The sequence below is a fragment of the Ahaetulla prasina genome, chromosome 16 (genome assembly GCF_028640845.1).
Source record: "Ahaetulla prasina isolate Xishuangbanna chromosome 16, ASM2864084v1, whole genome shotgun sequence".
In the NCBI taxonomy this organism is placed as follows: Eukaryota; Metazoa; Chordata; class Lepidosauria; order Squamata; family Colubridae; genus Ahaetulla; species Ahaetulla prasina.
The window spans coordinates 5,472,501-5,494,929 of NC_080554.1; the positions used below are offsets into that span (position 1 = coordinate 5,472,501).

Here is a 22,429-nt window from a genome sequence, read left to right on the forward strand (position 1 = left end):
CCTTCCTACCTATCCATCCATCCATCCATCCATCCATCCATCCATCCATCCATCCATCCATCCATCCATCTATCTGTATCTACATACCTACCTGCCTACCTACCTATCTATATCTACTGGTATCTATCTATCTATCTATCTATCTATCTATCTATCTATCTATCTATCTATCTATCTATCTATCTATCTAGGTATTTTATCTCACCCACAACCTCTGAAGGTAAACTATTCTGTTGGTTGATTGCTCTCACCGTTATTAATTTCCTCCTTACTTCTAGATGGCTTCTCTCCTTGGGTTAGTTTCCATCCATTGTTTCTCGTCTTTATCTTTTGGTGCTTTGAAAAATAGTTTAATCCCCCTGGTCTTTGTGACAGCCCTCATAAAACAGACTACTACGTAATTCAGGACCACGGTTTGATTTCTGATCCGATCGTTCCACGATACCTTTCGTTTTCTCCAACTTGTTTTCTCGGCAATCGCTTTTGCTCCGGGTCAACTTCGCTTCGATGCCTTTCCATAGAGCATTCAGCCTGAACACCAGAAGCCGTGCCTCCTTCCCTAGCAGATGGAAGGACAACCACGTCAAATAGGACCATCTCATCATGATGGCCCTGACCTTCAACGTCTCCGTCTCGTTTATATCCCAACTTTTCATCTGCAGAAGGACAGCTGACACAAAGTACAGGGCAAGGACCAAACATCCTAATCAATGGTGAGTTTCAATTTATTTTTTTACTACCAGTTCTGTGGGTGTGGCTTGGTGGGCGTGGCAGGGGAAGGATACTGCAAAATCTCCATTCCCAAGCCACTCCAGGGGAAGGATACTGTAAAATTCCCATTCCTTCCCACTCCAGGGGAAGGATACTGTAAAATCCCCATTCCCTCCCCACTCCAGGGGAAGGGTACTGTAAAATCCCCATTCCCTCCCCACTCCAGGGGAAGAATACTGTAAAATCCCCATTCCCTCCCCACTCCAGGGGAAGGATACTGTAAAATCCCCATTCTCTCTCCACTCCAGGAGAAGGATATTGTAAAATCCCCATTCCCTCCCCACTCCAGAGGAAAGATACTATAAAATCCCCATTCCCTCCCCACTCCAGGGGAAGGATACTGTAAAATCCCCATTCTCTCTCCACTCCAGGAGAAGGATATTGTAAAATCCCCATTCCCTCCCCACTCCAGAGGAAAGATACTATAAAATCCCCATTCTCTCCCCACTCCAGGGGAAGGATACTGTAAAATCCCCATTCTCTCCCAACTCCAGGGGAAGGATACTGTAAAATCCCCATTCCCACCCCACTCCGGGGAAGGATACTGTAAAATCCCCATTCCCTCCCCACTCCAGGGGAAGGATACTGTAAAATCCCCATTCCCGTCCCACTCCAGGGGAAGGATACTGTAAAATCCCCATTCTCTCCCAACTCCAGGGGAAGGATACTGTAAAATCCACATTCCCACCCCACTCCAGGGGAAGGTTACTGCAAAATCCACATTTCCTCCCGATCAGCTGGGACTCGGGAGGCAGAGAATAGATGGGGACGGGGCCAGTCAGAATTTTTACTACCGGTTCTCCAAACTACTCAAAATTTCCGCTACCGGTTCTCCAGAACTGGTCAGCACCTGCTGAAACCCGCCTCTCCATGGACTCCATATACTACTTTTTCTATGGGAATATCAGGTCACTTCCCTAATTTTACTAAAGAAAATATGCAAAACAGGTGAGGCTGAGATTGACAGACCCAAAGAAATCCAGCCAACTCCCTGCTTAAGGGAATCTTGAATCTGGGGCTTCCTGTTTCTAAACCAATCCCTTGATCTCTCACACCTTCCCTATTTAGCTCTCTGCTTATTTGTATTTGCCACTTGTATATAGACAGAGGGGCAAACTCATTCCCTTCTAGCATTGATGATGTTACCTAGTTGGGTCCTGAAATGTCTGCAAGAAACCAACCAAGCTCAGAGAGCACCAAGGACCCTTTGAGTTACAAATATTATCTTCTACTTAAAGCGGTATACACATGCAAAGAGTAATAAAAACATTATCTCTCCTTGAAAAATAGCCATTTGAATACATTCTTGCTGCCTCCGCTGAATTCTACAAGATTACAGGTGACGAGTCATCACCTCTGATCCTAATGCAGGCTAGAATCTTTAACGTTTTGGAGGAAAGGCGACAGCAGCTTTTAAATCTTTTAAATAGGGGTTCCCCCCCTGCTCCCCCCCGTGGGCTGTGGCTGATCCTGACTTGCAGCAGGCAAGCGTGCAAGCCATTTAAGTGAGCAGCAGGCGCGTGTGCACGCTGCTTGTGCAAATGGAGTTGCGTGCACACGCTTGCCGGCCATTTGCGAAGAACCATCCCCTCTTCCCCCCCCACACACACACCGGTCCTCAAAACCAGAAACATTGAGGAATTCTGTTGTAGGACATTTTGGTCCCGAATGCTGATGAAAATTCTGCTCATCGGGTAAACAAAACAAAACTTCCATTGCTTAGGTCTGTCTTACGATGTCGGGGAATATTATTCTCCCAAACAGCTGAGTGGTGCTCCTTACCTTTGTCTGCTCTGGTGATTAGAAGGTCCAACGTTTCTAGGACGTGCATCTGTTTGATCTGTAATGTTTTATCAAACACTGGGATGGGAGGTTGTCCATCTGGAAAGGGAAGGTTGAAAAACGCTGAATCTCTGAAACAGCTATGCAACAACAGGGCGCATCGCATCCTCGTGTTGTGCCTCGTCCTCCCTCCTCTCCTCAGCCAGGCCCCTCCTGTCTCCACCCGGGCCTGTTATCAGACTCGGAGTCTGATAATGAAGATGAACGGCCTGTCATGACTCCAGCCCCTGGCCCTGGCCCCATGCCCAGAGAGGATGTCAGGAGTGAACAGAGAAGCCCGATAAACTTCACTCCTACAGCGTGTGAACAGGAAGCCAGCCATGTGCTGGAATTACTGACAGCAGATCCAGCTGAAGACAATTCAAAGTGGGAGGATCCTCGCTTCCGGAGATCTGAGAGGCGACGCCAGCAGAAGGAAGGGAGGGGCAGGCCTGGATAAATGCTGAATCATGGAGCCACACCCCACAGCCTATATAAAGGACCTGCTTTTGGCATTCCAACCTTGAGTCAAGCAAAGTCTCATCTAGTTTGCTGATATCGGACTCTATCGCTGAAGTCACAACTTGGACTCCTGCCTGCCCTGAGAAACCTCGAAGGAATTTGGCAAAGCTGCAGAGGCTTCGTTGCCACGTTTGATACGGACTTCCTTGACCCGGTCATCGGAGGGGGAGGGGGACACGACACCTCGGTGCTTTCTGAGCTGGGTTGTTTCCTTGCAGATGTTTCGTTGCCAAACTAGGTAACATCTTCAAGTGACAGAAGGGAGTGGGGTTTGTTTCTGACACTGATGATGCTACCTAGTTGGATCGTGAAACGTTTGCAAGAAAGCAACCCAGCCCAGAGAGCACTTAAGCTTATTTATTTGATATTGTGGACAATAGAGTTAAATGACACACACGCACACACAAAAATTATTTCATAAAGTTATTGAGGGTCTTTTCTATAGCAAAAGGGCCCTAATTTCTTTTCTTTTTTCTTTTTAAAAAGGCATGAAGCAGGATACTAAAGGTTAAGGTAAAGGTTCCCCTCACACATATGTGCTAGTCGTTCCTGGCTCTAGGGGGCAGTGCTCCTCTCAGTTTCAAAGCCGAAGAGCCAGCGCTGTCCGAAGACGTCTCCGTGGTCATGTGGCCGGCATGACTCAACGCCAAAGGCGCACGGAACGCTGTTACCTTCCCACCAAAGGTAGTCCCTATTTTTCTACCAACATTTTTTACGTGCTTTCGAATTGCTAGGTTGGCAGAAGCTGGGACAAGTAACGGGAGCTCACCCTGTTACGCGGCACTAGGGATTCGAACTGCCGACCTTTCAATTGACAAGCTCACAGTCTTAGCCACTGAGCCACTGCTGTGTTATATTTCTACAGGGGGTTGAAGCCAAAGACTGACACTTACATTTTCAGGAAATAGACTGAAACGAAAGCAGTTCTCGAAATGAGAATGAAAAACCTCCCCAGAAAGGTTTTTGCTGAGAGCTCTCTATGGCACCTTAAAAGCGGAAATTCAGCTAAAATCCATTTGTTTCTCAAGGAGGGGGAATGGAAAGAGGCCAGGTGCAGATATTCTCACAACCACGGGGTGGTCTACTACTCACCGTCTAAGAGAAAGACACCAACATCTGTTGAGACAAGCAGGGACTGTCCCCAGGAATCAGCACAAATGACTTCATGCTGGAAATTGCTGCAGAAGCATTGCGACTCCCAGGGCTGCAGAAGAATACAGTTATGGATGGTGAGTGGATGGACAGAGAAAGGCAGAGAGAGACACAGAGAGAGAGAGATACAGAAAGAAAAAGAGACAAAAAGAGAGACGGAAACAGAGAGATAAAGACAGAGACCAAAAGAGGGACAGAGAGACAGAATGAGAAAAAGAAAGAAAGAGAGAAAGAGAGAGACAAAGAGAGAAAGAAAGAGAGAGACAGAGAGACAAAATAGAAAGAGAGACAGAGAGAAAGAAAGACAGAGAGAGACAGAGAGACAAAATAGAAAGAGAGACAGAGAGAAAGAGAGAAAGACAGAGAGAGAGACAGAGAGACAAAAAGAGGAAGAGAGACAGAGACAGAAAGAAAAAGAGACAAAGACAGAGAGAAAGAAAGAGAGAGACAGAGAGACAAAATAGAAAGAGAGACAGAGAGAAAGAGAGAAAGACAGAGAGAGACAGAGAGACAAAATAGAAAGAGAGACAGAGAGAAAGACAGAGAGAGACAGAGAGACAAAATAGAAAGAGACAGAGAGAAAGAGAGAAAGACAGAGAGAGAGACAGAGAGACAAAAAGAGGAAGAGAGACAGAGAAGAGAGAAAGAGAAAGAGAGAGAAAGAAAGAAAGAGAGAAGAAAGAAAGAAAGAAAAGAGAAAGACAGAAAGAAGTCAGAGAGTCAGAGAGACAAAAAAAGAAAGAGAGACAGAGACAGAAAGAGAAAGAGAGAGAGAGACAAATACAGAGAGGCAGAAAGAGAAAGAGACAGAAAGAGAGAGATACAGAGAGAAGAAAAGAGAAAGAAAAAGAGAAAAATAAAAAGAAGAAGAAAAAGAAAGGGCACCTTGGAAATGAAGGCAATGTGTTGCTTTAGAATTCTTCATCTTCCTCACTACGGAGGAATAACAACAACTGTCCCCCCCACCCCCGTTCCCTCCGTCCCCATCGCCCAAAATTTCCCAAATGAAAAACGAAAAAAAGGGGATGTTGGTTTGTTAAGAGCAAAATCTTAACTCCGGGCAACATTTTTACGCCATTCCTTCAAACGGCGCAAAGGATTCCAATGGGTTTGTACCGAAAGCAGGTCGATCTCATTTGAAGTACAACCGTTTTCCTCTTTGCAAAGGTTCGCGCTCCCCCCACCCCCACCCCCCCGCCTCGAACGATTCGCTCACCTCCTTTTTACAGAGGCTGGTCGTGGCTAAAATAGTTGGGGCGTCCCCCCTCACAATGCTCTTCAGTTTGAGGGCCTTCAAAGGAAGAAATAAACAACAACAACAACAACAACAACATTCTGTTAAGGTAGCATTGCAATAAAAAGTAGAATTTCGCTCGTTGTTTCTGGTCTGGCTAATACCGCGTGGTTGACATCAATCCTGAAGTTCTGAAATTATAAGTAGTTCTCAACTTACAGCCATGTGTTTAGTGATCGTTCGAAGCTACGTCGGCCCTGGAAAAAGCGACGTATGACCATTTTTCACACTTACGACCGTTTTAGCATCCCCATGGTCACGAGGACAAAATTTCAAAGGCTTGGCAACTGGCTTTATGTTGTTCCCCGCTTTTGAGACTCTCAGACGAGCAAAAGTCAACGGGGGGGGGGAGAGCCTGATTCGCTGAACAGCCGTGTCGCTAACTTAACGACTGCAGTGATTCGCTTAACGACCGTGGCAAGAAAGGTTGTACAATGGGGCGAATCTCACTTAACATCTGCTTTCGACCCTGCTTTCTGAGTTGTTCTTGTCTTCTGGCCGCTCTGCACATGGGCACACTGGGAACAGGCTCCAGCTGTTCCTCTGCCTCGTTGCTGTCTAGCTACCTCTCTGCCTCCGACGCAGAGCCCTCGTCCGAGCTTTTCCCAGCCCGCAGGACTGACCCACGTTCGTCCCCAACCTCCTCACTGTCTGACTCTGTTGCCGGTTCTGCTGCCAGTTCTGCTGGGTGCCGGCAGGCCACCACAACCCGTAAACACGCACCTGGCCAAGCCGGACAAATTCTGCTTGCCGAGCTTCTTCTTTCTTCCGAGCTGATTTGGGGGATTCAGGCAAGACGTCGCTGAAGGATCTCCTGTTCAGCATGTTCTAGAAACAGACAACAACCAACCACCACAGCCGGAAGTTGAAGAAAAGGGGCTGACATCTTGGGAGAGCTCGGGCGTTTCCAAGATGGGATCAAAGCAGGAGGCTGGGCTGGAGAACCTCAGGTTGCTCCGCCTGGGCAGGGGAGAGCTTACCTTGTGCATGTCGGGCATGAGATCCTGGTATAAGGAGCGGATTAGCATGTCTAGCGTCCGTTGTCGCTTCTGAGCAAAAGTCGGCGTTTCCAAGGTGGCTTTCTCCCCATTGATTACTGCCCAAAAGAGAAGAGGATAAGAGAAGAACAGAATAAGAGAGTTGGGAGAGATCCTTTGAGGTCTTCTAGTCCAATCTGCCCTGAGTCCTTCGGGAGAAGGGCGGTATAAAAATCTAATAAATCTAATCTAATCTAATCAATCTGAAAGTTGCTTGGTTTTCTTTCAGTTGATCAGTCTCAGTAGAGCCTAATTTGTATGTTTGGTTTACAAAATTAGGGTGAGCGAGCTCGCATTCCCGTAGAACAGGGGTCTGCAACCTTAAACACTCCAAGAGCCATCTGGACCCGTTTCCCACAGAAAAGAAAACACCAGGAGCCACAAAACCCTTCCTGCGCCGATCTATTTCTTGAGCGGCCACAAATCTAGTATATGTACTTGAATTAAATGTTCTGTTTTCTTCTGAAACTTGTCTTTTCTTGGATTCATCTATGGCTGGCCTACCGGGTGTCAAAAAGCTCAATAAATCGCATGCCGGCGGGTGTCACACATTGGCGGTTGTGACGCCTATTTTGAATGACAGGGAGCCGCAGCAGAGGGGTGAAAAGCCACATGCGGCTCCAGAGCCACAGGTTGCTGACCCCTGCCGTAGAAAAAGCAGTATATGGGGTCCTTGGTGCTTTCAGAGCTCGGGGAGTGGCCCGGCCGATACCTTTCAGATGCCGTAATACTTGGCAAGAAAGTAGTAATGAACTAATTGTCTCCTGCAAATTCCACTCCCCTTTCGCTCCTCTTTTATTCCCAATGATTTCCCATTCATTGTCCACCTGTGGCCTTACTCCCAAGTCGACCCTTGTTCTTTAGCTGTTCCCTTCGTCTGGCAACTCTGCGCATGCACACACTGGGAACAGGCACCAGCTGTTCTTCTGCCTCGCTGCTGTCTAGCTACCTCTCTGCCTCCGATGCAGAGCCCTCGTCCGAGCTTTCCCCAGCCCCCAGAACTGACCCACGTTCCTCCCCAACCTCCGCACTGTCTGACTCTGAAGGCAGCTGATAACTGTTATGCGGCCCTGGCCCCCACTCTGCCTCCGGCGCAGAGCCCTCATCAGAGCCTTCCCCAGACTCTAGGACTGGCCCATGTTCCTCTCCCAACCTCCTCACTGTCCGAAGCTGCTGACAGATTCGCTGGCGGGCCACAACGCCTGGCTTTAGTAGGGTCAATTTCAGGAAAGCCTCTTTGATGCCAAGATTAAGCGGAAGACAGAGGAATGTTTAATATTTACATTTTACCAGAAGGAAATCCCTGAACTCCTGGTGGTCGGTGAACACCGGCGGGGAGGGAAGCGGGGGTCCAAAAAGAGGAACGCTTTCTTCCGAAAAAATTTTCAGTCTACGAAGGAGGGAGAGAAGGAAGAGAGAGAAGGAACGAGAGAAGGACAATATGATGATTTGGGACTTGGAATTATTCCCCAATAAGTCCATATCTGCCAAATGTATTAAAAAAACCCCAGTCCACATTTAATGCTGTGACAGTTGTGGGTGCAAGGAACTGCCGCAGGTTGTCACGTCAAATGGTCACTAAAAGAATGGTTGTAAGTCAAGGACTACCTGAATTGCTGACATTCAGCGAGGTCTTTATGAAGTTTGTGGAAGGATCTGAACTTACGGGCGAAGTCCATAAATCTGAGAAGCAGAGACTTATAGCTAGTCCTCGACTTACAGCCACAACTGAGCCCCAAAATTTCTGTTGATAAGGGAGACCTTTGTTAAGTGAGTTTTGCCCTGTTTTACCACCTTTCTGGACACAGTCATTCTGTGAATCACCGCAGCTGTTAAGTGAATCACACAGCGTTGACACCGCTTGTCGGAAGGTCCCAAAATGAGAACACCTGACCCAGGGACGCTGCGGCCGTCATAAATAGGAGCCCCATTGCCAAGCATCTAAATGTTGATCACACAACCTTAGGGATGCTACAACGGTCATAAGTCTGAAAATGGTCATAAGTCGACTTTTTAAAAAACTTGAAACATACACTAAATGAACTGTTGTAAGTCAAGGAGTCATATTTTTTTTTTAAAAAAATGTGTTTTTCCATGCCTTGGGTTTCTCCTGCCACGCTGTGTTTTTTGTGACAATATCACAGTGCGCTGAAGGATGTAACATGCCGTTTTAAATTATAGGGCTGTGGCGGCACAGTGGTTAGAATGCAGTATTGCAGGCTAAACTCTGCCCTCTGCCAGCAGTTCGATCCTGACCGGCTCAAGGTTGACTCAACCTTCTGTCCTTCCGAGGTCGGTAAAAAATGAGGACCGAGATTGTTGGCGGGCAAGATGCAGACTCTGTAAACCGCTTAGAGAGGGCTGTAAAGCACTGTGAAGCGGGATATAAGTCAAAGTGCTATTGTTATTGCTTGCTTCCTTCCTTCCTACCCTTCTTTCTTTTCCTCTCTCCCTTTTCTTCTTCTTTCCTTTTTTTTCTCCCCTCCCCTTTCTCCTTCCTCCCCTCCCTCCTTTTCTTTCTTCCCATGGTGACTTAGTGGTTAGAATGCAGTATTGCAGTCTAAGTCTATTACTATTTTCCTTCCTTCCTCCCTCCCTCCCTTCCTTCCCTCCCTCCCTTCTTTCTTTTCCTCTCTCCCTTTTCTTCTTCCTTCCTTCTTTTTCTCCCCCATTTCTCCTTCCTTCCTTCCTTCCTTCCTTCCTTCCTTCCTTCCTTCCTTCCTTCCTTCCTTCCTTCCTTCCTTCCTTCCCTTTCTTTCTTGCTATGGTGGCATAGTGGTTAGAATGCAGTAGCACAGTCTAAGTTTAAGACCTGTTACTATTTTCCTTCCTTCCTTCCTTCCTTCCTTCCTTCCTTCCTTCCTTCCTTCCTTCCTTCTCATTTCCATCTCCTTTCTCCCTCCTTCCCTATCTCCTTCCTTTTTTTCCCATTTCCTTCCTTCCTTCCTTCCCTCCCTCCCCATCTCCTTCCTTCCTTCCTTTATTCCTTTTCATTCCCATCTCTTTTCTTCCTTCCTTCCTTCCTTCCCTTCCTTCCTCCTTCCCTTCCTCCCTCCCTCCCTGTGGTTAGAATGCAGTATTGCAGGCTAATTCTGCCAACTGCCAGCAGTTTGATTCTCATCGGCTCAAGGTTGTCTGAGCCTTCCATCCTTTCGAGGCTGGAAAAATGAGGACCCAGATTGTTGGGGTCAAGAGGCTGATTTAGACAGGGCTGTAAAGCACTATGAAGTGGGATATAGGTCTAAGTGCTGCTGCTATAGTAAGGAGTAGTTAGACCAGAGTTACCACCTACCTGTAGCTATCGCTTTGTTTATTGTACCGCACTAAGGCAAAAATATCTGCAGGGTTAGTTAAGGATTCCGATTTACAGTTATTAAGTCAGGGGGATCATATTTTGTAAGGGCTCTCCTCCCCTGCCCCCCCCCAATGTCAACAAATTTTGGCTGAAATTAAAGATCCAATTCAGCAAGGCGCTGAAATGTTCAACACGGGTATCAAAGTACACTCCAGTGGCACCCAAGCTGATCATGATTACAAACGTAAAAATACAAGATAGCCAGAGTGTAGCTTCCTTGGTCCTGGTAAGTCCCCCAAATGTACAACAAAATCTACTTGGAAGTAATTTAACTAATTTCAGCTTCCATGTTCGGAACCCCACTTGAATCATTTAAATTCCAATTATGATGTGTTTTAAAACATGTATTGGTGTTTCACCCATGATACCAAGGAAGGACTTATAGGAGATGAGCCGGAAGGAGGGGTTAAACGTGTCATAAGTCATGAGTCCCTTCATGCCCACAAAAGATCTAAGTCCAGCCCACTTTGAATGCCTTTCTTATCTCCCGCTCATTTCCCCTTGACTGTTAGTTGGTCAGATTCTTGTAGAGACCTTAAGCCTGCAATAAATCTTTATGCTCATTTGAACTGCCCGAATCTCCTGATTTCTCCGGCGTTTGACAGCACCCCATTAAACCTCGGAGGGATAGTTAAAAACCCGAATCTGTTCTAAAGGACAAAATAGCAGACGTTGAGTAGCAAGTCCAGGATGGTAGTGAAAGATACGTGTAAAGTGAGAACGGATCATGGACGGTTTGAAAGCTGGTGAGGCTTCTTCCCCTTCCTGGAACACGATGGTGACAATGTCATTTCCGATGTGCCTCTTTCTTTCTACCTGCAAAAGAAGAATCAACTAGATCTCAGTGTTGAGATTCCCTATTGACGTTCAACTTGGTTTTCATTTCCTGTGCTTCCTGCCCAACATGTAAAGATAGCTTCGTAATTGTATATATTAAATAGACTAGAAAGCAAAAAATCACAAAACTGTTTTCTTGCAGACGTCTCGGGACCCAACTAGATAACATCATCAGTGTTGGAAGGAGTTTGCTCACTGTTTTATACACAGATGGCAAATATAAATAAGCAGGCACCAAACGCCACTCCTACCTAGCACTGAGGATGTTACCTAGTTGGGTCATGAAAAGTCTGCAAGAAAACAACCAAGTGCAGAGAGCACCAAGGACCCATAAAGCAATAAACTCCCTTTTTATTGGAGGTTGGGCAAACATTTGCTAGGAATACATTTAACTGGGTTCCCCCTATTGCCGTGATGGCACGAACCTGTGGCACGCGGAGCCATATCTGTGGGCACGCGAGCGTTGCCCTATCTCAGCTCCAGCGCGCATGTGCGTGCCAGCCAGCTGGTTTTGGGGCCTTCTGGGCCCACCGGAAGATGGGAAACGGGCAGTTTCCGGCCTCCGGAGGACCTCCAGAGGGGTGGGGAAGGCCGTTTTCGTCCTCCCCAGGCTCCAAGAAAGGCTCTGGAGCCTGGGGAGAACGGAAAACGGGCCCGCTGTGCCATCGCATAGCGGGGGGAGCACAGGGGGGGGTGCACGCATGCGCAGGGGAGAGGGGTACATTGAATTATGGGTATGGGTACGCGCGCACGCGAAACCCCCCCCCCGCTTTTGGCACACGATGGCAAAAAAGTTAGCCATCCCTGCCCTATTGCATCAAGGTTGAACTCACTGCGGTCTTGCCATTCTATGACTTTCCCCTCAACCCTTCCTCGCCTAAGCTCAAGATTATTTAACCAATTGATCTGTTCTTCACTGCACTTGGTCTTTGCCAAACCCTGTTGCCATAATGATGTTGGATACGCCTAAACAGCGATCTCAGCGCTCCGCCTCTTTCCTTCCCGGTAATCGTGGTTTGCAAAACCAACCAACATGGAAAACCACACACTTGCTGTTTGTTCTCCTTGGAGTATGGAAGCATGGTTGAGACATGGAACATGATCTCGTGCCCTTGGTAGACGGTGTAGATGGAATAAATCCCTGTTGTGTCGTCTGCGAAATAAAATAATGAAGAAGAAAAAAATAGCAGGCCAATAACATTTTTGGGCGGGTTGATTTTGAGAGGATTTTTCGAAGCTGGCCACTTTTAAAGAGACCTGGACTTCAATTCCAAGGATTCTGCAGTGTTTGAAAGGTAATGAAAGCTCAACTCAAATTCTTCATTTTTAAGTTGATTTGGACTGGACCCCCTTATCTCTCTTTATCCTGCTGCTGCTTCTGGGCATCTGGTACGGAGTCCTCAAAAGGCCTTCCTCCCCACTGCAAAATCGTGTGTCCCCCGCCCCCCCCACACACATTACGTTCCTCCAAGTAGAAACACAGAATACCAAATGTCCACTTACTTTTGGTGTCCAGTCCTCCTCGGTAGCCGGTCCAGCCCTTGAGAGTCACCGTGTCCCCCAAGAGACTCAACAGCCTCTGAAAAGTTTCACTTCCGGTTTCTAGACATTGGAAAAAAATGAGGTGGGGAAGGGATAAAGGGGGAGAGAGAGAGATGAATGGATGAATGGATAGATAGACAGATAGAGATGGATGGATGGATAGACAGACAGACAGACAGACAGACAGGGAGAGAGAGAGATGGGTGATAGTTAGGGATGGATGATAGATAGATCGATAGATGGATAGACAGACAGACAGACAGACAGAGAGATGGGTGATAGATAGGGATGGAAGAGAGAGAGAGATGGGTGATAGTTAGGGATGGATGATAGATAGATAGATAGATAGATAGATAGATAGATAGATAGATAGATAGATAGATAGATAGATATACAGAAGATAGATAGATAGATACAGTAGAGAGATAGATAGATAGATAGATAGATAGATAGATAGATAGATAGATAGATAGATCGATAGATGGATAGATAGATAGATGGATAGACAGATAGACAGACAGACAGAGATGGGTGATAGATAGGGATGGAAGATAGATAGATAGATAGATAGATAGATAGATAGATAGATAGATATACAGAAGATAGATAGATAGATAGATAGATAGATAGATAGATACAGTAGAGATAGAGAGATAGAGATGGATGGATGGATGGATGGATGGATAGACAGACAGACAGACGGAGAGAGAGAGAGATGGGTGATAGTTAGAGAGAGATGGGTGATAGTTAGGGATGGATGATAGATAGATAGATAGATAGATAGATAGATAGATAGATAGATAGATAGATAGATAGATAGATGGATGGATGGATGGATGGATGGATGGATGGATGGACAGACAGACAGAAAGACAGACAGAGATGGGTGATAGATAGGGATGGAAGAGAGAGAGAGATGGGTGATAGATTGGGATGGATGATAGATAGATAGATACAGTAGATAGATAGATAGATATAGATAGAGAGAGAGAGAGAGAGACAGACAGACAGACAGATTAACAGAGTTGGAAGGGACTTTATAGGTCATCTAGTCCAACCCCCCGCTCAAGCAGGAGTTCCTACACCATGCCCGACAAATGTCCTTGGATTCCTGAGAAGGCCAAAAGATAGATTTGATTGTCAACAACAACAATAATAACAACAACAACAACAAAGGACACAACAATCTCAGGTTACGATGAAAGGACATATGGCAAAAGAGCCCTGTCGCTTAAATAAAAAAAAAAAAGGGAAAAATTGAACTGATGGCTACTAACAGTTCCAGGCCTGCAGAGGGCAGACGATGGATTTAAAAGCTACAGTATTCGCAGCATCTTTTTCTTTTAAAACCGTGGCTCCATTCGAAAGCCAGGCTAAATTCTCTTCCTGGAAACACGGAGGAGGATTCTTCTTCTTCTTCTTCGATGACGAGAACAAAGGAAAGAGTGTTGGGATGGGATGAGGAAGCCAAAGCAAACGGAAGGTTTATTTTGTTATCCCTCTGGCGACCGAGCGCACAAAACACGTCGAGCTGGCTCGGCAAACAGAACCACAGCAGTTAAAAGAGCTGCCAGAGGCTTTTAGTCATCTAAACACAGAACCTCCCCGAAAGTACATTCTGAAATATCTGTCTAGCTGCTGTTGGGAGCCATGCGGGAAGAAAACAAATTGTGAAACGCAGGCAAACGTTTTAGCAGAAGACGGAATTGTACCAGCAGCTGCTGGGGAGATTTTATTTTATTTTTTTAAAAGAAATTTGCAAGAAGAGCTGTGTTCCCACGAAGCTACTGCAAAAGATGATAATGACTGTTGTTGTTATTATCTCTTTTATTCGTTAAACGTGAAACTCAGTCAACCGACCATTCAAAAATGCATCACAAATACCATTGACTGGTGCTAATGGTTGATACGGGTTGCTGCCAGCGTCCTAGGTATCAACCAAGTATCCTAAAATAATAAAACGTATTTTATTATTACGACAGTATATACAGCAAATGAGATAACTATGCTGGATTTCGTATCACAGATCGCTAGTCGAACACTTCCCAAGCGTTTAAGACTGGGTGATGTATCGGCGGATTATACGAGCAGATCCCAGTAAGGTGGCCTTCTGCAGCTGACCAATGGTGATCTTGTCAGCGCCAATTGCTTTCAAGTGCTTGCCTAGGTCTTTAGGCACAGATCCCAGTGTGCCGAGTACCACTGGAACCAGCTGCACTGGTTTATGCCAGAGTCTCTGCAATTCGATTCTCAAATCTTGATATCTGGTGACTTTTTCAAGTTGTTTCTCATCGATTCTGCTGTCACCAGGTATAGCAATGTCAACTATCCACACTTTTTTCTTTTCCACAATTGTGATATCCGGGGTATTGTGTTCCAAAACTTTATCAGTCTGTATTCAGAAATCCCACAGTAGTTTTGCATGCTCATTTTCAATCACTTTTTCTGGCTTATGATCCCACAAGTTCTTTGCTACAGGCAGAGGGTAGTTGTATAATATTATTATTATTGTTGTTGTTGTTGTTGTTGTTACTACTACTACTATTTTTATTATTATTATTGCTGCTAGTGCTGGTGCTGCTACCAAAAGCAGATTCGCATCGAACAAAAAAGCTCGTAGGAACTTTGGCTTATTTCATTGGGGGAGGTCAGGTTGGGGAGGGGAAGGGAAAGTCCAATAGACAAGATCGGGTCCAGAGTCATTGTGGTATCAGCGGTGTTTCCCCCGGCAGAATAATGTAAGCAAAAAATAAAGATGGATCAAGAAAGATCCGTTGCAACGGAGATCACAACTCACTGGTTAGTAATCGTGAACACAAAGCAACTATAAACGTATTTCACTTATTGTTGTGGTCCTCCAGCAGCCTGCAAAGCTAGCAGCGGAGTCGGACAGTGAGGAGGCTGGGGAGGACCATGGGTCAGTCCTGGAGTCAGGGCTGGACGAGGGCTCTGCATCGGAGGCAGAGATGGGGCCAGGGCCATCTGGGAGTGATGCATGGACTCCGGAGCCTCCAGAGGCGGACAGCAGAGAGGCAGAGGAACAGGAGAAGCATGCGAAGGGCTGCCAGAAGGCAAGAGCAACTAAAGGAAAAAGGACGACTTGGGAGTAAGGCCAGGAGATGATTGGTCCCTCCCATAAGACTTAAAAGAGCAGCAACGGCTCTTGGGCTCTTTGTAGGAAAGCAACGTTGTTCCAATTGTTTCTTGTCGGGGTCTCTGGCTTCTGAACTTCGTGGGGTTCTTGCCAAGAAAAGCCTTTGGCAGGGTGCCAAAGAAGACAAAGGTTGGTGATAAGGCCGAAGGACTTTTTCTGAAGGACTTTGTTTTGGACTTAATTTGGAGTAAGCTATTTCCTGTATTGAAATTATATAATGTGTTGTACTGAATTGTAAATAGAATATTCTCGAAAGATCTTATGTAAGAAAGACTTGGGGGGGGGGGAAATGGGGTGATTCTATGGTTTATAGAAGCTATTAATGGAGATATTCTCTGAATTGGATTGGATTTTTATGCATTAGCTGGTTTTAAATACTTTAGGATTAATCTGTTCTATTGACTTATATATTATCACTGTTAATTGTTAATTTTTTTGAAGGATTTTGGTTATGTAAGGAGGAAGTCAGAGCTAGAGAGGGAAAATTGGTATAATAGTTTTGGGGGGGAAATTTTTTTAGCATATGTTTGTTTTATTTTTAACTATACCTTGTATTTGTCCCGGGAAGCCAGGGGAGGGGTTGTGAAGGAGGGAGGGGCTGGGGGAAAGGGGGAATTTTTGGTAAAACTTTTTGAATAAAAAAAAAAATTGGAGTAAGCTGAGAATAAAGTAATTCTTAGCTGTTCTAATAAAATAGGTTTGTCTAGGACTGATTGTGCCTGATAATAACTACTTGGGCCTAGATCACAATACTTATAATGGCCAGAATATCAAAGAACAAGAACAAAACATCACTTAGTGCCAATTTAGCTTGACTAGATTCTTGGGTATAGACAGCATGTGCTTTGAACTCAGTGAAGGCGCCTGGTTCTTTGCGCCCGGCAAGAGGGAGCGAACCAATCGCAGACTTACCATTGCTAAACATTTCATCATCCGTCAGCTGTCCGTCTTTGGCATAAAGAATTCCAAATTTGAAATTGACAGAGCCCTGCAAGAGAGGAAAAATCACACGTGTGAACCAGATTAAACTGAAGTTTCCATTACAGGCAGTTCTCGACTTATAACAACTGAACCCCAAATTTCTGTTGCTAAGCTAGACAGTTGTTCAGTGAGTCTTGCCCCATTTACCGCTGTTTAAAAAGGGATAGTTGTATTAATGTTATTAAAATATAGACACGCTTGAATATTTGCGTGAAATAGGCCTCTGGTGGCTCAGACTGGTAAGACAGTCTGTTATTAACAGCAGCTGCTTGCAATTACTGCAGGTTCAAGCCCCACCAGGCCCAAGGTTGACTCAGCCTTCCATCCTTTATAAGGTAGGTAAAATGAGGACCCAGATTGTTGGGGGCAATAAGTTGACTTTGTATATAAATATACAAATAGGATGAAGACTATTGCTTAACACAGTGTAAGCCGCCCTGAGTCTTCGGAGAAGGGCGGGATATAAATGTAAATTTAAAAAAAAAAAAACTACACATGGAATTGTAACTATTTACTGTTAAAATGAAAGACTGTTTTGTTCCCCTTTTTTTCTCTTTGTTGTATTTTTTTCATTTCTTTAAAAAAGCACTTCCTATGTGTTCCCCTTCTTTTCTCTGACAATCTATGCATGTTTATCATAATTATCTTGGTGGGGTTTTTTATTTTATTTTTCCCTTTGTTGCCATTGTTTTAAAAGCAATAAAAAATAAATTTAAAAAATTGCCCTGCAGATTACCTCTTGCTCTTCTAGGACTAATAAATCCTGGATAACCGAGAGAGAGAGAGAGAGAGAGAGAGAGAAAAAGAGAGAGAGAGAGAAATATTTTTAATATTCATTTATTTTGGGATGTTTATATACGGTTTATAAACAGTATCTCTAAGCTTGGTTGTTTGCATGCAGGCGTTTCATTAATTTTTGCTCCAAAAGACACATTTGGGTCTTGTTTTCTGGTTAGGTCTTATTTTGGGGGAAATACGGTACTAAATGCACCCATCTGGCTGACAATCTTAACTGGGGCTTATTTTGGAGGTAGGGCTTCTATTACAAGCATCCTGAAAAAATCATGGTAGGACTTATTTTCCAGTTGGCTCTTATTTTCGGGGAAACAGGGGATATACTACTAAACCTGGCAGTGTTAGTAGAGATGTAGTTTCCTCCTTGTAGTTCCTTGATTTGTCTTTTGATGTGTCAATTTTTATTGGCTGTTGTTTTTTTTTTAAATGGCTTCTATCTATGTTATTTATTACTTGGGATTGTTCCGATCTCATTTTAACCATTGTTAATCATCCAAAGTCGTGTATTTGAGAAGGGACAGCCAGGTAAACGCCATAAAGAAATAGAATATACAGTCTAATTCCCTGGAATGTTGAGATCTTCTGCCCTCCCTCATTTAAGAAACAACGGACCTATTTATTTAGAACTTTTTTTTACAAATAATAATCATAAAGTACCCACTAGTCAAAGCAGTCCGGATGGTTAACGGTTAAATCCAGTGGTGGGATTCAGCCGGTTCGCACCACTTCGGGAAAACCGGTTGTTAACTTTCTGAGCAGTCTGGCAAACTGGTTGTTAGAAGAAATCATTAGGGCAGAGAACCGGTTGTTAAATTACTTGAATCCCACCACTGGTTAAATCTGTATTTATTACTGTACCTTCATGGTGTATTCCAGGGCTCTCCAAACTCGGCAACTTTTAAGACTTGTGGACTTCAACTCCCAGAATCCCCCAGCCAGCATGAATAATTCTGGGAGTTGAAGTTCACAAGTCTTAAAGTTGCCAAGTTTGAAGAGCCTCGGTTTCTTCGCTCGTTTATCTTTATGGTTTCATTCAGCGGGTGGGTTTCACATTATGTTACTACCGGGTCACCATGCGCTCGTGTGCCTGGTTCTGCACATGCACCCGGCCTAAAAACGTGGCTAAATAGGATGGCATTTAGATTGGGTGGATTGGCAGGTCGGCGAGCCCAGCCACGATTTCCGCTGTCGGTTCTCGTGAACCGGTCCAAACCGGCTGAAAACTGATTTCATTACTTTGATACTGTAACATTTCCATTTCTTTTCATTCCTCCTTTTTTTCACTGTTGGAAGCCCCTCCCCAGTAGCCCCTCGCTGACCTCATTTTAACGAACAAATAAATAAATAAATATACCTTTTGAATTTCCGGGTGAAGGATCTCCCGAGGCCCTTTCTCGAATTTGTCAAGATTCATGGCACTGCGAGGGAAGCAAGGGAGGGATTCCAGATCCTTGTTTCGTGCAAAACGACAACCGAACGCAGGTCATTTGGTGGCTCTTAACTTACCTTAAAATGGATTTTACAGACAAGGTTTTCGTCGGGCTGTATGGGAGGCAAATTTTCTGGGTACCCTGTAAGACAATTGGGGGGAACACAGATTAAAGACGTCAGATATCAGATGGATTTGAGGATTTTCTTTTTCTTTTTTTAACAGTTTTTAACAGTAACAACTAATTCCCGCAACACTTGTCAAATTAACTACTAAGACTGTATTACTATTCTTCTTCTCATCCTTTCTAGTACCTCTCTCTTCCCACTTATGGCTATATCCATGTTGCTTGTATCTTTACAACTTATATTGTTTTTACTGGTTCCTAGTATGATTTGATCGCTTATTAGTATCCTATGTCTATCACTAAGTGTTGTATCTTATGATTCTTGATAAATATATTTTATTTTTTCTTTCTGTATCCTGGGAGCATATGCACCAAAGACAAATTCCTTGTATGTCCAATCACACTTGGCCAATAAAAAAAAATCTATTCTATTCTGTTATGTTCCGTTCCGTTCTGTTCCATTCTGTTCCGTTCCATTCCATTCCATTCCATTCCATTCTATTCTATTCATTCCATTCCATATTCTATTCTATTCTATTCTATTCTATTCTATTCTATTCTATAGAATAGAATAACAGAGTTGGAAGGGAACTTGTCCAACCTCCTGCTTAGGCAGGAAACCCTACACCACTTCAAACAAGTGGTTATCCAACCTCTTCTTAAAAACTTCCAGTGTTGGAGCATTCAAAACCTCCGGAGGCAAGCAGTTCCACTGATTAATAGTTCTCACTGTCAGGAAGTTTCTCCTTAGTTCTAAGTTGCTTCTCTCCTTGATTACCTTCCACCCATTGCTTCTTGTTTTATCTTCAGGTGTTTTGGAGAATAGCTTGACTCCCTCTTCTTTGTGGCATCCCCTGAGATATTGGAACACTGCTATCATGTCTCCCCTGGTCCTTCTTTTCATTAAACTAGACATGCCCAGTTCCTGCAACTGTTCTTCATATGTTTTAACTTCCAGTCCCCCTAATCCTAATATGGGCCTCCGTGGCTCAGGCTGCTAATGCAGTTCTGTTATTAACAACAGCTGCCTGCAATTACTGCAGGTTCTAGTCCCACCAGGCCCAAGGTTGACTCAGCCTTCCATCCTTTATAAGGTAGGTAAAATGAGGACCCAGATTGTTGGGGGGGCAATAAGTTGACTTTGTATATAAATATACAAATAGAATGAAGACTATTGCTAACATAGTGTAAGCCGCCCTGAGTCTTCGGAGAAGGGCGGGATATAAATGCAAATAAATAAATAAATAAATAAATCCCCTTGGCTGCTCTTCTCTGCACTCTTTCTAAGTCTCCACACCTTTTTTACATCGTGGTGTCCAAAACTGTGGGGGAAAAAAGGCATTAAGTCCACTTTTGTCGTAACTTCGAACGGACACCGAGCGAACGGACGTAAGTCGAGGACTCCCTGTAACGCAGAGGCTCTGCCACTTACTGTTTTCCTCCAGAGGATCGCTCGGTATTGTGGGACACGCTGATTGTTTTGGTCAGAGAGCACGACGGATAAGAAAAAGGGGTTCTTTTCTGCATCCATGCCGACATAGTTCTGATGAACTGGGAAGGAAAAAACAACTCAACGTTTAGAATTGGGGATTTCCCCCCACCCCATAACACACAATTTCTTTTTGGGGGCCAAAGAGTGACACCCAAAGAAATAAATTCACGAAGACTCCATCATCCAGCCGCAAGGTTAACTAACAGTTCAATCATGGAAAACCAGAGGTTTTCCTCGAGCCTCCAGGAAGACTATTGTGGTCTGCCAGCAGCCTGCGGAGCTGGCAACGGAGTCAGACAGTGATGAGGCTGAGGAAGAACATGGGCCAGTCCTGGAGGCTGAGGAAGGCCCGGATGAGGGCTCTGCGTCAGAGGCAGAGGTGGGGCCAGGGCCATCGGGGAGTGATGTGCGGACTCCGGAGCCTCCAGAGGCTGACAGTAGTGAGGCAGAGGAACAGGAGGAGCCTGTTCCTAATGCACGCATGAGAAGAGCTGCCAGAAGGCAAGAGCAGCTAAAGCAGAGAGGACGACTCGGGAGTAAGGCCAAGAGATGACTGGCCCCTCCCATAAGGCTTAAAAGACCAGCAACGGCATTTGGGGTCTTTGCCGGAAAACAACGTTGATAGCTTTGTCTTGCTGCATTTGTTTCTTGTCGGCATCTTCTGCCTTTGAAGTTTTGCCAAGAAAGGTCTTTGGCAGTTTGCCTAATTAGACCAAGGTTGGTGATAGGACTGAGGAATTTGTGTTGGGAGGAATTTGCTTTGATTTAGTTTGGACTACGCTGAGAATGAAGTAATTCTCAGCTGTTCTAATAAAGTTTGTTTGTTTTTACACTGACTGAGTTTCCTACTACCTACTGGGACCTGGGTCACAACACTTCTAAACCACTGGTGTGTCATGCGTGCCCACACCCCAGAAAACATCACACTACCTTTTCCTAGGAAATACTTGAAGTACCATCTGGTATGATATCCTGGGTTCTCCAAGTGGACATCCGTTCTGTGCCACGTCCCGGGAGTATAATCGGCGTTCTGAAATAGAGAGAGGAACTGGGGAGGACTCTTCCACAGAGCAAAACCGACTGGGAACAACTCATGGGAGAGATAAGGAAAGTAAAAACGTCACAGGTAACAACAAAAAGGCAGATACGGGCCGCCGGTAAGCTCGAGGACTCAACAAAGCTACATAAAGTTGCCTTCGAGTCAAACTCAACTCCCGAGGAGCCTCCTTGTAATATTTTCGACAACCGTAGTATGGGTGACGTGACAGCAGTATTTCAGTATTTGAGGGGCTGCCCCAAAGAAGAGGGTGGGTGAACTTATTCTCCAAAGTACCAGAAGGCAAGGCAAGAAGCGACAGGTGGAATCAAGGAGAACAACAACCTGGAATTAAGGAGAAACTTCCCAACAATGAGGACCATTAACCAGTGGGAGAACATGCCTCCAGGAGCTGTAAATGCTCCAAAACTGGAGGTTTTTAAAGAAGAGATTGAACAATCGTTTGTCTGAGATGGTATAGGGTCTCCTGCTTGAGCAGGGGGTTGGACCAGAAGACCTCCAAGGTCCCTCTTCCAACTCTTTAATTCTGTAATTCTGCTATTCTAGTACAGAAGTTGTTCACCATTACCTTCTGAGATATAAACAAATAATTCCATCAACGCTGTCAAACTATTTACTGAATCTGCACTACTATTAATCTTCTCATAGTTCCCATCACCAATCTCTTTCCATTTATGACTGTATGACTATAACTTGTTGCTGGCAATCCTTATGATTTATATTGATATATTGACCATCAATTGTGTTGTAAATGTTGTACCTTGATGAACGTATCTTTTCTTTTATGTACACTGAGAGCGTATGCACCAAAGAAAAATTCCTTGTGTGTCTAATCACATTTGGCCAATAAAGAATTCTATTCTATTCTATTCTATTCTATTCTATTCTATTCTATTCTATTCTATTCTATTCTATTCTATTCTATTTTCTATATTCTATTCTATTCTATTCTATTCTATGATTCTTGACGAAGGTATCTTTTCTTTTATGTACACTGAGAGCATATGCACCAAGACAAATTCCTTGTGTGTCCAATCACACTTGGCCAATAAAAATTCTATTC

At 44.6% G+C, this 22,429-nt stretch overlaps 1 protein-coding gene across 5 annotated transcripts in view; it reads right to left on the minus strand.

The window, feature by feature from the left end:
* GARNL3 (GTPase activating Rap/RanGAP domain like 3) overlaps positions 1-22,429 on the minus strand; it is a 102,024-nt gene that overhangs the window by 29,282 nt on the left and 50,313 nt on the right. For all 5 annotated transcript variants that reach the window (XR_009152281.1, XR_009152279.1, XR_009152280.1 and 2 more), the window contains exons 4-20: positions 21,240-21,339; positions 20,250-20,368; positions 18,768-18,832; positions 18,616-18,679; positions 17,203-17,229; positions 16,398-16,473; positions 12,293-12,391; positions 11,839-11,942; positions 10,660-10,768; positions 9,890-9,935; positions 7,881-7,987; positions 6,541-6,656; positions 6,284-6,388; positions 5,483-5,557; positions 4,207-4,318; positions 2,554-2,652; positions 446-559 (exon numbers count right to left, since the gene is read on the minus strand). Coding sequence is in view for 2 of the 5 variants with exons in the window: in XM_058159071.1 (XP_058015054.1) it covers positions 446-559; positions 2,554-2,652; positions 4,207-4,318; positions 5,483-5,557; positions 6,284-6,388; positions 6,541-6,656; positions 7,881-7,987; positions 9,890-9,935; positions 10,660-10,768; positions 11,839-11,942; positions 12,293-12,391; positions 16,398-16,473; positions 17,203-17,229; positions 18,616-18,679; positions 18,768-18,832; positions 20,250-20,368; positions 21,240-21,339 (1,537 nt within the window). In the remaining 3 variants the exon portion in view is untranslated. The remainder of the gene's footprint in view (positions 1-445; positions 560-2,553; positions 2,653-4,206; positions 4,319-5,482; positions 5,558-6,283; positions 6,389-6,540; positions 6,657-7,880; positions 7,988-9,889; positions 9,936-10,659; positions 10,769-11,838; positions 11,943-12,292; positions 12,392-16,397; positions 16,474-17,202; positions 17,230-18,615; positions 18,680-18,767; positions 18,833-20,249; positions 20,369-21,239; positions 21,340-22,429) is intronic.